Source organism: Eubalaena glacialis, chromosome 5 (assembly GCF_028564815.1).
Source record: "Eubalaena glacialis isolate mEubGla1 chromosome 5, mEubGla1.1.hap2.+ XY, whole genome shotgun sequence".
In the NCBI taxonomy this organism is placed as follows: Eukaryota; Metazoa; Chordata; class Mammalia; order Artiodactyla; family Balaenidae; genus Eubalaena; species Eubalaena glacialis.
The window spans coordinates 92,014,032-92,026,671 of record NC_083720.1 but is presented as its reverse complement, the minus strand read 5'-3'; the positions used below and the strand labels follow the sequence as shown (position 1 = coordinate 92,026,671).

The window sequence follows — 12,640 nt, the reverse complement described above, 5'->3', positions numbered from 1 at the left end:
CTGAATTAATTAAATATTTTTTGTATTTTATAGTGTGAACTTTTTATTAACTCTACTAGCCACTAAAAGTGAGAAAGAATTAGTTGTTCTGTTCATAGGTTCTAAAACTTGTGTTCTGGCATGAACTGAACTTGTGTTCCAGTTCTGAACTGCTTGACATTTTATTCTCAAATTTCTAAAGGCTTTCCTTGAACTTGGAGTAACTTATTCTAGCACATCTCAAAATTGAGAAAAATAAATACCTCCTCATGTAATTTTGCCTTTTTTTCCTGTTTTTAATAATTAACATGTATCCATTATCTTTTTTGTTTTTTTTAAAGATAGTAGTCATCTTTTCTTTTTTAAATTTATTTATTTATCTATTTATTTTTGGCTGTGTTGGGTCTTCGTTTCTGTGCGAGGGCTTTCTCTAGTTGCGGCAAGCGGGGGCCACTCTTCATCGCGGTGCGCGGGCCTCTCACTGTCGCGGCCTCTCTTGTTGCGGAGCACAGGCTCCAGACGCGCAGGCTCAGTAGTTGTGGCTCATGGGCCCAGTTGCTCCGCGGCATGTGGGATCTTCCCAGACCAGGGCTCGAACCCGTGTCCCCTGTATTGGCAGGCGGATTCTCAACCACTGCGCCACCAGGGAAGCCCTCCATTATCTTTTAAAGAAGGTAGATGTTAAATTTAACCTACATATCAAGACTGAAATTGTAGAGTATGTAAAATTATGTTTTACCTTTAATGGTATAAATATCATTGGTATTTCTCTTTTCTTCTGTTTTTGCAACGTGGAAAACAGTTTCACCACGATTTAATGAGAAATTAAGGAGACCAGGAAAAACCTCATTTAACTCATAATAGTAATATGAAATACTCTGCCATTAAAGCATTCTACTTTAAAATGCATGCATTCTACTTGTTTATATGAAGTGTTTTAAATAGGTTATTTACTATCTTACTGATTTTTCTCATTTATTGAATGCCCTAAAGTGCCATCCTTTTTAATCTTATATATGACCCCTAACATGGTTAGAGGATGAGATATTTGGGACTACGGAGGTCTAAAAGTATTCAGCCCTTTAAATCCTAATAGTTTTCAAAGTAATTTATTTAATTACTTCAAATGAAATTAATAGATATACTTCCTTTTTTATCGTTCAGATATGTTTTTTTCACTTATATTCTAGCTCATTAAAAGTTGCCTTTTCCTTTAATATTGCATTTGTCTTATGATTCTTGCTTGTTTTTTTATCTTGTAAAATTGAATAGTCATACTGGTAATTTACAGAATATTAATTTACATTGAATATAATTTTATCATTTTTTATAAGTCTGAATTATCATAACATGTTATGATACAGAATGATATACTTTATGATATTGTGAGCTAAATGGAAATTTTCTTTAGAATATAAACCTGGAAAGCTCTTAACAAAGCTCTGGGCATCTTTTTCCTTTCCAGGTTTCTCTTAGATATATGACCAAGAATGTGACTTGGTAACCAGTATAATAACATAACTTTAGTGTTACTTTGCCTTCTAGAAAGTCATCACCTACATTTCATTTCCTTGATTAGAAATATTCAAAACACCTGTTTTCTTTAATTCAAAACTACCTGTATCTTATCAGTAGTTAATTTTAACCCAAACTCCTACTTCAGTTAAATTGTTTCTTGATATATTGCAAATCAGGATATTTCTTACCATTTTGGGAATGTGTAGTATGTATTTGGGGAGGAGGGTGGTGAAAGTCTCACTTCAGAATCTTTAAATTCTTTCATTGTTGTCTTAAAATGATTGTTGTAAAATATTAGTTGCTTTAATTTCACCTTAATGCAGAAATATAGTGAAGTTACCTTCTTTCAAGTTGCCCAGGAAATTTGACTAACCTCCCCCTCTTCTTCAGCTTTAAATATCTTTTCCTTCAACTCTCACATTGTTTGTATTTCTCTCTTAGTTTCAACCTAAATTTGCCCTGTACAGTAACCTGTAAACTCCTAGTGAGCAGAGACTATATTTACTTAACTTTGTCAGCCCTAGAGTATCTAGCAGAGTACTTTGAATATAAAAGGTGCTTAATAAATGCCAATTGAATTGATGTTTTATAATGTGGAAAAAACCCAAATTTTACTGATCCTCTAAAATTTTCCATGCTTACCTTTTCCAAGTTTTGTTTGTCTCTTCATTCTCTATTACGATTGGCACCAGTTTCCTAAATTACTCTTTAACCCCTAGAAGACTTCTAGAAACCTCATAAACTTCATCATAAAGTTGACTCTTCATCATAAAGATTACTCTTCTACTGATTGTCTATACACTAACATAGCACATAATACAGATAGACTTAGCATTCTGTTCACCTCAGTCAGCTGTGCCTTAGGGCTGCTCTCTGATGTAAGAGGGTAAATAGCATTTTGTTATCCATGATCCTCTTGTTTTTTTTTTACACCAGTCTTTACCAGTTGTTAGCATGTGTGACCATCGGAAGGTTATTTCTCTGACCTTTGTCTCCTTTTCTCTGAAATCAGACGTAATAATTCCTTCCTTATAAACCTGAAATAAATATAATATTATATAACACAGTAAATATATATTTCATATATGTAATCCTTTGTTTTATTAGTGATAGTCTTTTATTCTATGACCCTTACAGCTACTGTCATTCATTCAACTTAACTATCATTTATTGTTTCCTAGGCAAGACATCACTAATAGGTAGAGAATGCAAACATAAATAAGACATGTTCATTACCTTCCAGGAATTTATAGTCCCCTGAGGGTGATAGACATATAAGTAATATTAACATAAGGAAGATTGGTGATAAATGCTGTAATAGAGGTGAATATGTAAAAGCGGGAAGATGGCTTAGACAGAGCTATGCAATAAAAAAATAATGCAAGACTCATATAATTTTATGTTTTCTGGTAGCCACATTAAAAAAAGCAAAAAGAGGGACCTCCCTGGTGGCCCAGTGGTTAAGAATCCGCCTGCCAATGCAGGAGACACAGGTTCGACCCCTGGTCCAGGAAGATCCCACGTGCCGCGGATCATCGAAACCCGTGTGCCACAACAACTGAGCCTGTGCTCTAGAGCCCGCGATTCACAACTACTGAGCCGATGCACCACAACTGCTGAAGCCCACGTGCCCAGAGCCCGTGCTCTGCTACAAGAGAAGCCACCGCAATGAGAAGCCCGCGCACAACAACGAAGAGTAGCCCCTGCTCACTGCAACTAGAGAAATCCCGCGCACAGCAATGAAGACCCAACGCAGCCATAATAAATAAATAAATTTATTTTAATAAAAGCAAAAAGAAATAGGAATTAATTTAAAGAATATTTTATTTAACCTAATATATTCATAATATTGTTTAAACATGTAATCAGAACTAAAAAGTTACTAAGGTATTTTTCATTTTTATTTCATACTAAAAGTCTTCAAAATTCAGTGTGTATGTTACACTTACAGGTTAGAGTGGTCAGATCATCCTGGTTTTCCCAGGACTTTCCTGACTCTAGCACCAAAAGTCTCTCATCCCAGTAATCCCTTCCATCCTGGGTAAATCCAGATGGTTTGCCACCCTATTTAAAATATATCTCAACTTGGACTTCATTGGAAATACTTGTTTTGCATTTAGATTTGATTAAATGTATGGCTAAAAAGTAGATTTCATTACTCAGTTTGCTCCAGACATAAAGGAAAGGTTTCCAATAACCAAATCGAGTATCACATTTTAAATTTAAATTAATTAAAAGTAAATAAAATTTAAAATTTAGTTCCTCAGTCACACTAGCCATATTTCAAGTACTAATAGCCACATGTGGCTAGTAGTTACCTTTTTTGTATAGCACAAGCTTAGAGTACTAAAAGCATGAGGACTTAGTTCACTAAATAAGTATTTAAACTATGATAGAGTGTGACCACTGGTTAAATCTATTATTGGTCACTATCACTGGCATAAGTCAGAAGTAAACTGTATATAAACAGTGTCATGTCTCAATTATAATTGTGTTTGTCTTTCAAAATATATTGTATATTATATTTTTTTGTTCCTTTAAATTTTTAGGGGCTTTGTTCCTCGAATGCAGTTAAGTTACTTGGAAATAATTTTTTCATTTCAAGACTTGTTTTTCAGCTTTGTTAGATGGGTCCAGAGTAGCTAATTTGGCCTAATGGCTGAGGATTTTTCTTGATATTCTGTGTGTTTTGAGGGTCTTTCTGCTCTGGCTGTGGGAACCAAACTATTCCCAGTTCTGTTTAAGCTCTAGGTGTTGTTCAGTCCCTTCTGGTAGTCTTTCCCTGGCCTCCAGTAATTTTTCTTATGCACGTGTGTTGATCAGAACTCAGCTGAAGACTCAAGGGGAGCCCTCTGCAGATCTCTGGAGTACTCTCTGTATGTAGTGCCTTCCTCTCCAGTAGTCTACCCCATGAATTCTAGCCACCTTCAGTTCTCCAAACTCTCTTTTCAACTCAGGGAGAATGCCAGGCTCTGTTTGGGTACCCTCTTCCTGCACTTTAGCCTGGAAACTCTCCAGGCAATACAATAAGTTAATCATTTCTGTCCTCAGTGATCACTGTCATGTGTTGCCTGTCTAACTAACATCATTTCAAATAGTTTGTCTTTTTTTGTCGTTTGGGATAGGAAGATAAATCTTGTCTATGCTACTCCATTTATGGGTAGAAGGGAAAGTGAGTCCACAGTAGTATTTCTTAAAGCATGTAGTTGAAAATAGCATATGTTGAAAATCATACTTTTTTTTCTTCTTGCTTGCTTTAAGAATTGCCCATAAAGTTCAAATATTATTTGTAGTCTTTAAAAAAATCACAAGTTGACCATTAGTGGAAAAAAAAAAAAAAAACTTACTATCCAAATGTTTGCTATAGTAGAATGGTATATGTGTGTGTGTGTGTGTGTGTGTGTATTTGGTATATGTATATATTATGTAATTGATGTTAACATTTTTAATTGTCTAATGAGCTAATCAACAATTTTTTACAGACTGAGAGTAATCATGACACGGCGCTAACGCTTGCCTGTGCTGGTGGTCATGAGGAACTGGTACAGACATTGCTAGAGAGAGGAGCTAGTATTGAGCACAGAGACAAGAAAGGTAAGGCCTACTTTTGTTAACTTTTCTTCTGAATTATTTGTGTTCTGTGACGAAATACTACTTGTAGCCCTATATTGATGGAAAACAGCACTGTTTCTTTGCTTAGCTAAGAAGATCTTTATTTTACTCCAGGTTTTACTCCGCTCATCTTGGCTGCTACAGCTGGTCATGTTGGTGTTGTGGAAATATTGCTGGACAATGGTGCAGACATTGAAGCCCAGTCAGAAAGAACCAAGGACACACCACTATCTTTGGCTTGTTCTGGGGGAAGACAGGAGGTATTATTGTCCCCAAGTGTAATTTTTTTTCTCTCTCTGTTTAACAGATGTGCACTTCAATTTATATGATTTTGTGGTAACAGTGGACAGACATTAAGATTTATCACAGTAACTGAAACTATAATCTTTTAGCAAAAGGATAAGAATTAGTGTTAGCATAAGCTGTCTTGCCAGAAAAATCATACATTGTTTATTATCCTACTCATCTAAAAGTACGAACTGCCATAGGAATCCCTCTATATTGCATTCAGGCTAAGAGAATGATTAAGACATCCCAAATCAAATCAGCAAGTTCCTGATAAGTGGGGCCTATATTCACTCATCTTTTCCCGTCCCAGAGTACTTAGTGTGAAAGGTACTTAAGCTCAGCCTCTGTTGCTCTCTATGTATAAGATTAGTAGGGAATTAAGAGTGTTCAATTTTTAGTTGTCCTGGGTACTTTTGTCTTTTAATTGTTCCCCAGCCCTTCTCAACTCTGGAGGAAAGGTTCTCGGTTATATTATATGACCTTTTAGTTTCTTTAGGTAGAACAGCTGGTGTGCTTAGGTGTAGGCCCAAGAGGTCATAGCTTTGCTCCATTGTGTGTCTTCTTCGGATATTTAATAATCAATTGGATAACCTCATTCTTCTGGCATTTAATAATTAGTTGGATAACCTCATTTTAAATCAGTTTTTTAAATCCAGTTCTATTCACCAGTCGTGCTGTCTCTATGGATTGGTAACTTCTCAATTAGGGAGTTGTTGAATCTTATATTTAGGAAGCACTCTAGGTCATTCCAGGTGAGTTTCCTACTCTCAGCTTAAAAATCTTTTTCTTTTTTATTTCACCATTCTAATTATTTTCTGTATTCCACAGTGGAGGTGATTCTATGAGTCAGAAATGTAAATGTTCTGTTTTTGGTATATAATGAAAGTAAAATTTTGACTTAACTGAAATTTTCAATCACTGCGTGGTTTGAAATAATACTTGTCTCATAACATTTTTCAATATTGAATCAAAAAGAAATCAGTTGATTTTCTTCCTTTCAAAGCAATGTTAAAGCCTACTGTAATCTTTATGTATTCTTACTAAAATGTAACAGATGAGGTTATAATAATTATAGAAGTCTTTTAGGGTAATAATTTTGCCTATAACACTCTTGCTTTTATTTGGTGTCATTAGAACAGTAAAGTATTTTGAAGTAATTAATAAAATATTAGAAAGTCATTTTACTATAAAATCACAAAATAATTCTTTTATATTGAATGTTTATTACTTTTGGGGAATAGACCATTCCCTCTGAGAGATAACTAGGGTCAGTTATCTTTGCATAAAGGAATTAAGAAAACTTTAGAAATTTGATTAGGGTTTTCCACTTTATTGCTTAAGGGACTCTTTGTAAAATAAAATAGCCTAATGCCAATTTGGGGGCTTGTTTTTATGATCTTGTTACATAAGCCAGTTAGACTTACTGGCTCTAAAAATGTGATAGAAAGTCATCTAAGATTAGTCATAGCTTCAGAGAAAGATAAGAATCATATCGCTTATACATGGAATCTTAAAAAAAAAAATACAAATGAACTTATATACAAAACAGAAATAGACCCACAGACACAGAAAACAAACTTACGGTTACCAAAGGGGAAAGGAGTGGGAGAGAGATAAATTAGGAGGTTGGGATTAACATATACACACTGCTGTGTATACAATAGATGACCAACAAGGACCTACTGTATAGCACAGGGAACTAGACTCAATATTTTATAGTAACCTCTAAGCAAAAAGAATTTGAAAAAAAAAAAAGTATGTATATGTATGTATAATTGAATCACTTTGCTGTACACCTGAAACTAACACAACTTTGTAAATCAACTGTACTTCAAAAAAAATTTTTTTAATGAAATTTAAAAAAGAAAATGCTTATGAATGTGAACTTTAAAAAACCCAAAAAACAACAAAAAAATAAAATTGGTCATAGCTTTATTCAAACGAGTAAAGTTTTAGCTGGTAGTAAGGCAAAGCACTGTTCATTAACATTTATTTATTTCCCAGTTAGATATATTTTTAACAGTAAGAGCAAGGATAAGTGCTGTGATCTTGAACAATCCTTAACTTCCTTATGCCTCATTTGTAAAATGAAGATGAAGATGCTAGTACCTGTGTCAAAGAGTTGTTTCGTGCATTAAATGGCATAATGGACAAAAGATCTATGAATGGCACTTAAATAAATGCTAAATATTCTTAGCTATCAGGGAATGCAAATTAAGACCCCAGTGAGATACCACCAGCCACATCCACTAGAATGGCTAAAATTATAAAGATTGACAATACCAAGTTTTGCTGAGGATGTGGAGCAACCAGAACTCCTTGTTGAGGAGAGTGTAAATAGTACAACCACTTTAGGAACAGGTTTGGCAATTTCTTTTTTTTTTTTTTTTTTTATAATATGCCTGTTTTTTGTTTTTTGTTTTTTTTTTCATTTATTTTTTATTTATTTATTTATGGCTGTGTTGGGTCTTCGTTTCTGTGCGAGGGCTTTCTCTAGTTGCGGCAAGTGGAGGCCACTCTTCATCACGGTGCGCGGGCCTCTCACTATCGTGGCCTCTCTTGTTGCGGAGCACAGGCTCCAGACGCGCAGGCTCAGTAATTGTGGCTCACGGGCCTAGTTGCTCCGCGGCATGTGGGATCTTCCCAGACCAGGGCTCGAACCCGTGTCCCCTGCATTGGCAGGCAGATTCTCAACCACTGTGCCACCAGGGAAGCCCCAGGCAATTTCTTAACTAAACATGCACCCAGAAATTCTGCTACTAGGTGGAGCCCATGAGCAATGAAAATATATTTCCACAAGAAATGTTCATAGCAACTTTATTCAGAATTGCCCAAAACTAGAAACAGTAGAGATGTTTATCAATAGAATAGATAAAGCAGCATATTCACATAATGGAATGCTACGCAATACACACAGATGACTCTCAAACACTGTGTGATTGATTTATATGAAGATCTGTGGTAAATGAAACTAATCTTTGGGTAGGATTGACTGAGAAAGAACATGAGTAAATAACAGATTTAAATTAGGTTTATGCATTTGTCGATACTCAGTGAATATACACTTAAGTTTTGTGCATTTATTGAAAGTTACAAATTTCACCTAAAAAAAACCTAAAAAGCTTAAAAACAAATAAGAGTTTAGTTCATGGTACACATGCTGATGTGTTTAAGGGAAATTGCAGGTGTCTACAATTTACTTAGAAATGAAATGCATCAAAAAATGATGGACAGATGAATAAATGTGATAAAGTAAGTAGAGGAGAATGTTAATGGTAGAATCTAGGTGATGATCGTATGTAAATTTTTTTCAACTTTTCTGTGTGCTTAAAAATTTTTATGGTAAAATGTTGGGGGAAGATAAGTGTTAGCTTTATTCCAAAAATGTTTTTAACATTTAGTTTTTGATTTTAAGTTTAAAAAATATTTTAAGGACATTTACATGTATAAATGAAAAAATCTTATTCTATTTTACCACTATGTGGTAGAATAATGGAGAAATACTAATTTCCAAAACAGCATTGCACAAGAACACATGAGGTCAAGATCTTTCAATGAAAACACTGTGCCATTTCAGCAGATTCCAAAATGGATTTTACTTGAGAAACTATCCCTTTATTGGCCTCTAAGACCTTTTGCTTTCATTTGAGACTGATTTTGTGCAAAGGATGAATGACTTTCCCCTTCTTTTGTTATACAATAAAGCAGAAAAAAAGAGAAATCAGAAATATACACCTTGCAAGTTGTCTCACCATAAGAAGAAAACACATTTTTTCCTTTTCTTTTTCCAGGTGGTGGAGCTATTGTTAGCTCGAGGGGCAAATAAAGAGCACAGGAATGTTTCTGATTACACACCTCTAAGCCTGGCTGCTTCTGGTGGCTATGTGAACATTATCAAAATATTACTAAATGCAGGAGCTGAGATTAATTCTAGGCAAGTTTTATTCTCTCTCTCCAAGTCCCTTAACAGTGTTATGTTAAAGATATTTGTAGAACACTTTTTTTAATGCCGTATTTAGGAAATGCCTTCATTACAAATTTAGAATTCAAATTTAAGTGTTTAAAACTGTTGACATAGAACTTGAAAAAATTATCAATTACTTTATTTCTTATGATAAACATAAACACATCTGTCTTATGTTTTTATTAAGCAAGCAAGTATATACTTTAGAATGGAAAGTTCATTTTTAATAATGACTTAATAATTTATCACTTTTCAGCCCAAGTCATTATGTTGAATGAGATACAGAAAGTATTCTAGTTCTGGGTAGTAAAAGATTTTTAGTGTAGTCTTGGTAATATCTCAAAGATCTAGTAGGGCTGAGAAGAATGATTATTTTAAATAATTCTGCAAAATAAAGAATCTTAAATCCTAAGATAGAATTCTGTATTATCATCTAGTTTTTCTGGGACATTTAAAAAATATATTTTTCCCTTTGTTCTCCCCATACTTCCACCCCCAGAACTGGTAGCAAATTGGGTATTTCTCCTCTGATGTTAGCAGCTATGAATGGGCACACAGCTGCCGTTAAGCTCCTGTTAGACATGGGCTCTGACATAAATGCTCAAATAGAAACCAATCGGAACACTGCCCTTACCTTAGCCTGCTTCCAAGGAAGAACTGAAGTGGTTAGTCTTCTGCTTGATAGAAAAGCAAATGTGGAACACAGAGCTAAGGTAAGAAAAAGTCTGAGATTTACCCATGGATTTATTGCTTTGACATTTAAGGTGTACATTAGCAATATGCTAATTATACTTCTAGTACTTTGTAGTAACATTTATCTCTTACATATATATTTAAACAGAAATCATTCTGTATGACTCAGTTAAGCATTAACTCTTGAAAATACCTCAGCAATAGATTTTTATAGGTAATAATGACATTGGGGTTATCAGCTGAAAACTATGTAGTATTATGAAGGAGAAGAGAGGGAGCATTTATTAAGTGCCAGTTATATGCCAAGTACATGTGTCTTAAAATTTTTACCAACAAATGGACATTAGGTAGAATCATCTGCTTTCAGTAGACCTCACTGTAACTGAGAGAGGTTAGCAGTGTCAATGCTGAAATTTAGTCGTGAATTTTGTAATAGCTATACCGTATTGCTCCCCCAGATCGTTGTTCTTTAACATTTTAGTACTTTCTGGTCTCTTACGTTTTGTTTTTTGTTTTTCACTAAACCTAGACTGGCCTCACACCGCTAATGGAAGCTGCCTCTGGTGGATATGCAGAGGTGGGCCGAGTTCTTTTGGATAAAGGTGCTGATGTTAATGCCCCTCCAGTGCCCTCCTCGAGAGATACAGCTTTAACCATAGCAGCAGATAAAGGGCATTATAAATTCTGTGAGCTTCTCATTGGCAGGTATGATGCTACCATACCCTTCATATATGAACATGATGTTAGTAGTGATTACTATTCTCTGTGCAAATTGAACTATTAAAAAATCAAATGTGATTACTTCTATAAACTGCAGTGTATTTTTTTTATATTTTAAACCTACCTCTATTATTTTCCACCCATCCAGAGCTATGCTGCATTGTTTAATATATTTCAGTACAATCTTGAAATACTTCTTTTCTTCCTTTTTTGTCTGTGTATATACTTTTAAAGTACTATAATAAGCTATTTGAACATCCAGCTGTTGTCATCCATATTCACATCTCCCACACAGTTGTGCAAAGATATCACCTTAAGTCTTGTAAGTCTGGCAATAATCTAAGGCTTCATTGTTGATTTTCTTGTTCTTTATGGTAATTAGGGCTTTTAAGAGACAGTTATGGAACTGTTCAAGATATAAGATAGAGTCCAGGATATTTTTTGTTTTCAGTCACTTAGGAGTTACTTGCCAGTCTTTCAAAGTTGCTTGTATGCTAAATTGGATTTCCTACTTTAACAGTCTGAAAGACTTTTGCATGGTGTCCTAACAGTAGTAATTAGTAGTAGCTACTATCAACTAGTTATTTACCATGAGTCTTATCTACCATGATGCCCACTGAGTGCTAAACCTTCATGTTATTTTAAGATTCATTCTTTTATGAAGCCACATAATATAAATACATGAATACAAATAGTCTGAAAGATATAATTGCCTCATAGGATACTGTTTATGCTCTAGGATACTGTTTAATATATTATGATATTAACAGGATGTACCATTATTTTTCACTAAAGAAAATTTTACATTTTCTCAGGATTTGAAGCTCAGAATTATGCACAAAGAGTCATTATTTTTAAAATAAGAAAAGCAATTATTGATGTATCGTTAGTTTTGATTCAGTGGCTTTTAATTTGATGACTGGAAATTCTTTGTAATGTAATTCTGAGAGAGAAATATATTTTAGTCCTATATATTTTAAACAATTTTTTCCTTTACAAAATATTTTCACAAAATTCATAGTTGATTTTTATTATTATCTGTGTCATTTCATTTAAAAGTGATATTTGTGTCATTCATTTAGGGGTGCTCACATTGATGTACGTAACAAGAAGGGGAACACTCCATTGTGGCTGGCAGCAAATGGTGGACACCTTGACGTGGTTCAGTTACTGGTGCAAGCAGGTGCAGATGTGGATGCAGCTGATAACCGCAAGATAACTCCTCTTATGGCAGCATTTAGAAAGGTAGAAGTCTTTCATACTCAGTCACTTGGATATTTTTCACTTAGGCTAGGAAGTGCATAATTTAATTATCACTAAAGACTCTCATTTTAGGATCTAACAGTAGTGATGAAAGCAGTAAAATAATAAGCAAATAATCACTCTGATGGCAACATTGAAAGGTAGATACAGGCATGCCAGAAAAGCCATTAATAGTATCCATATTGGATGTCAAAGCTAAGTAAACTTTTAAAAAGTTGTTCTAAGTAGTATTTTCAAAATCTAGTTGCAATCTTAATCTTTCACAAAATATAAATCCAACTAAGAGTAATTAATTACTTGTTTATGAATGCGTGTTTTCTTGTATTAGCACAGCAGAGAAAAATTTAACTTAAATTGATTTCATTTTTAATTATTCACTTTAATTTCTAGGAAAAAAGGAAAAATGAAAATTCAGCTGCCAGTATTTGAAACCTTCAGAAGTAGAAATAAATTTTGTGAAATTGAAACTTTCTGTAATGCATAGCACAGAACTGTGTATAAGTAATTTGATTTAATGTTTTGGTTGATCTCTTAAAGGCAGGTCTGATTTGTTATTGGGGAAGCCAGACTACTATTCCAGGGATTATAATTTTGAGTTTTGTC

General features: G+C 34.2%; 1 protein-coding gene across 8 annotated transcripts in view; it reads left to right on the top strand.

The window, feature by feature from the left end:
- ANKRD17 (ankyrin repeat domain 17) overlaps positions 1 to 12,640 on the top strand; it is a 160,714-nt gene that overhangs the window by 107,966 nt on the left and 40,108 nt on the right. For all 8 annotated transcript variants that reach the window (XM_061192365.1, XM_061192363.1, XM_061192364.1 and 5 more), the window contains 6 exons: positions 4,980 to 5,091; positions 5,224 to 5,369; positions 9,189 to 9,331; positions 9,861 to 10,074; positions 10,584 to 10,759; positions 11,857 to 12,019. In XM_061192365.1, the coding sequence (XP_061048348.1) occupies positions 4,980 to 5,091; positions 5,224 to 5,369; positions 9,189 to 9,331; positions 9,861 to 10,074; positions 10,584 to 10,759; positions 11,857 to 12,019 (954 nt within the window). The remainder of the gene's footprint in view (positions 1 to 4,979; positions 5,092 to 5,223; positions 5,370 to 9,188; positions 9,332 to 9,860; positions 10,075 to 10,583; positions 10,760 to 11,856; positions 12,020 to 12,640) is intronic.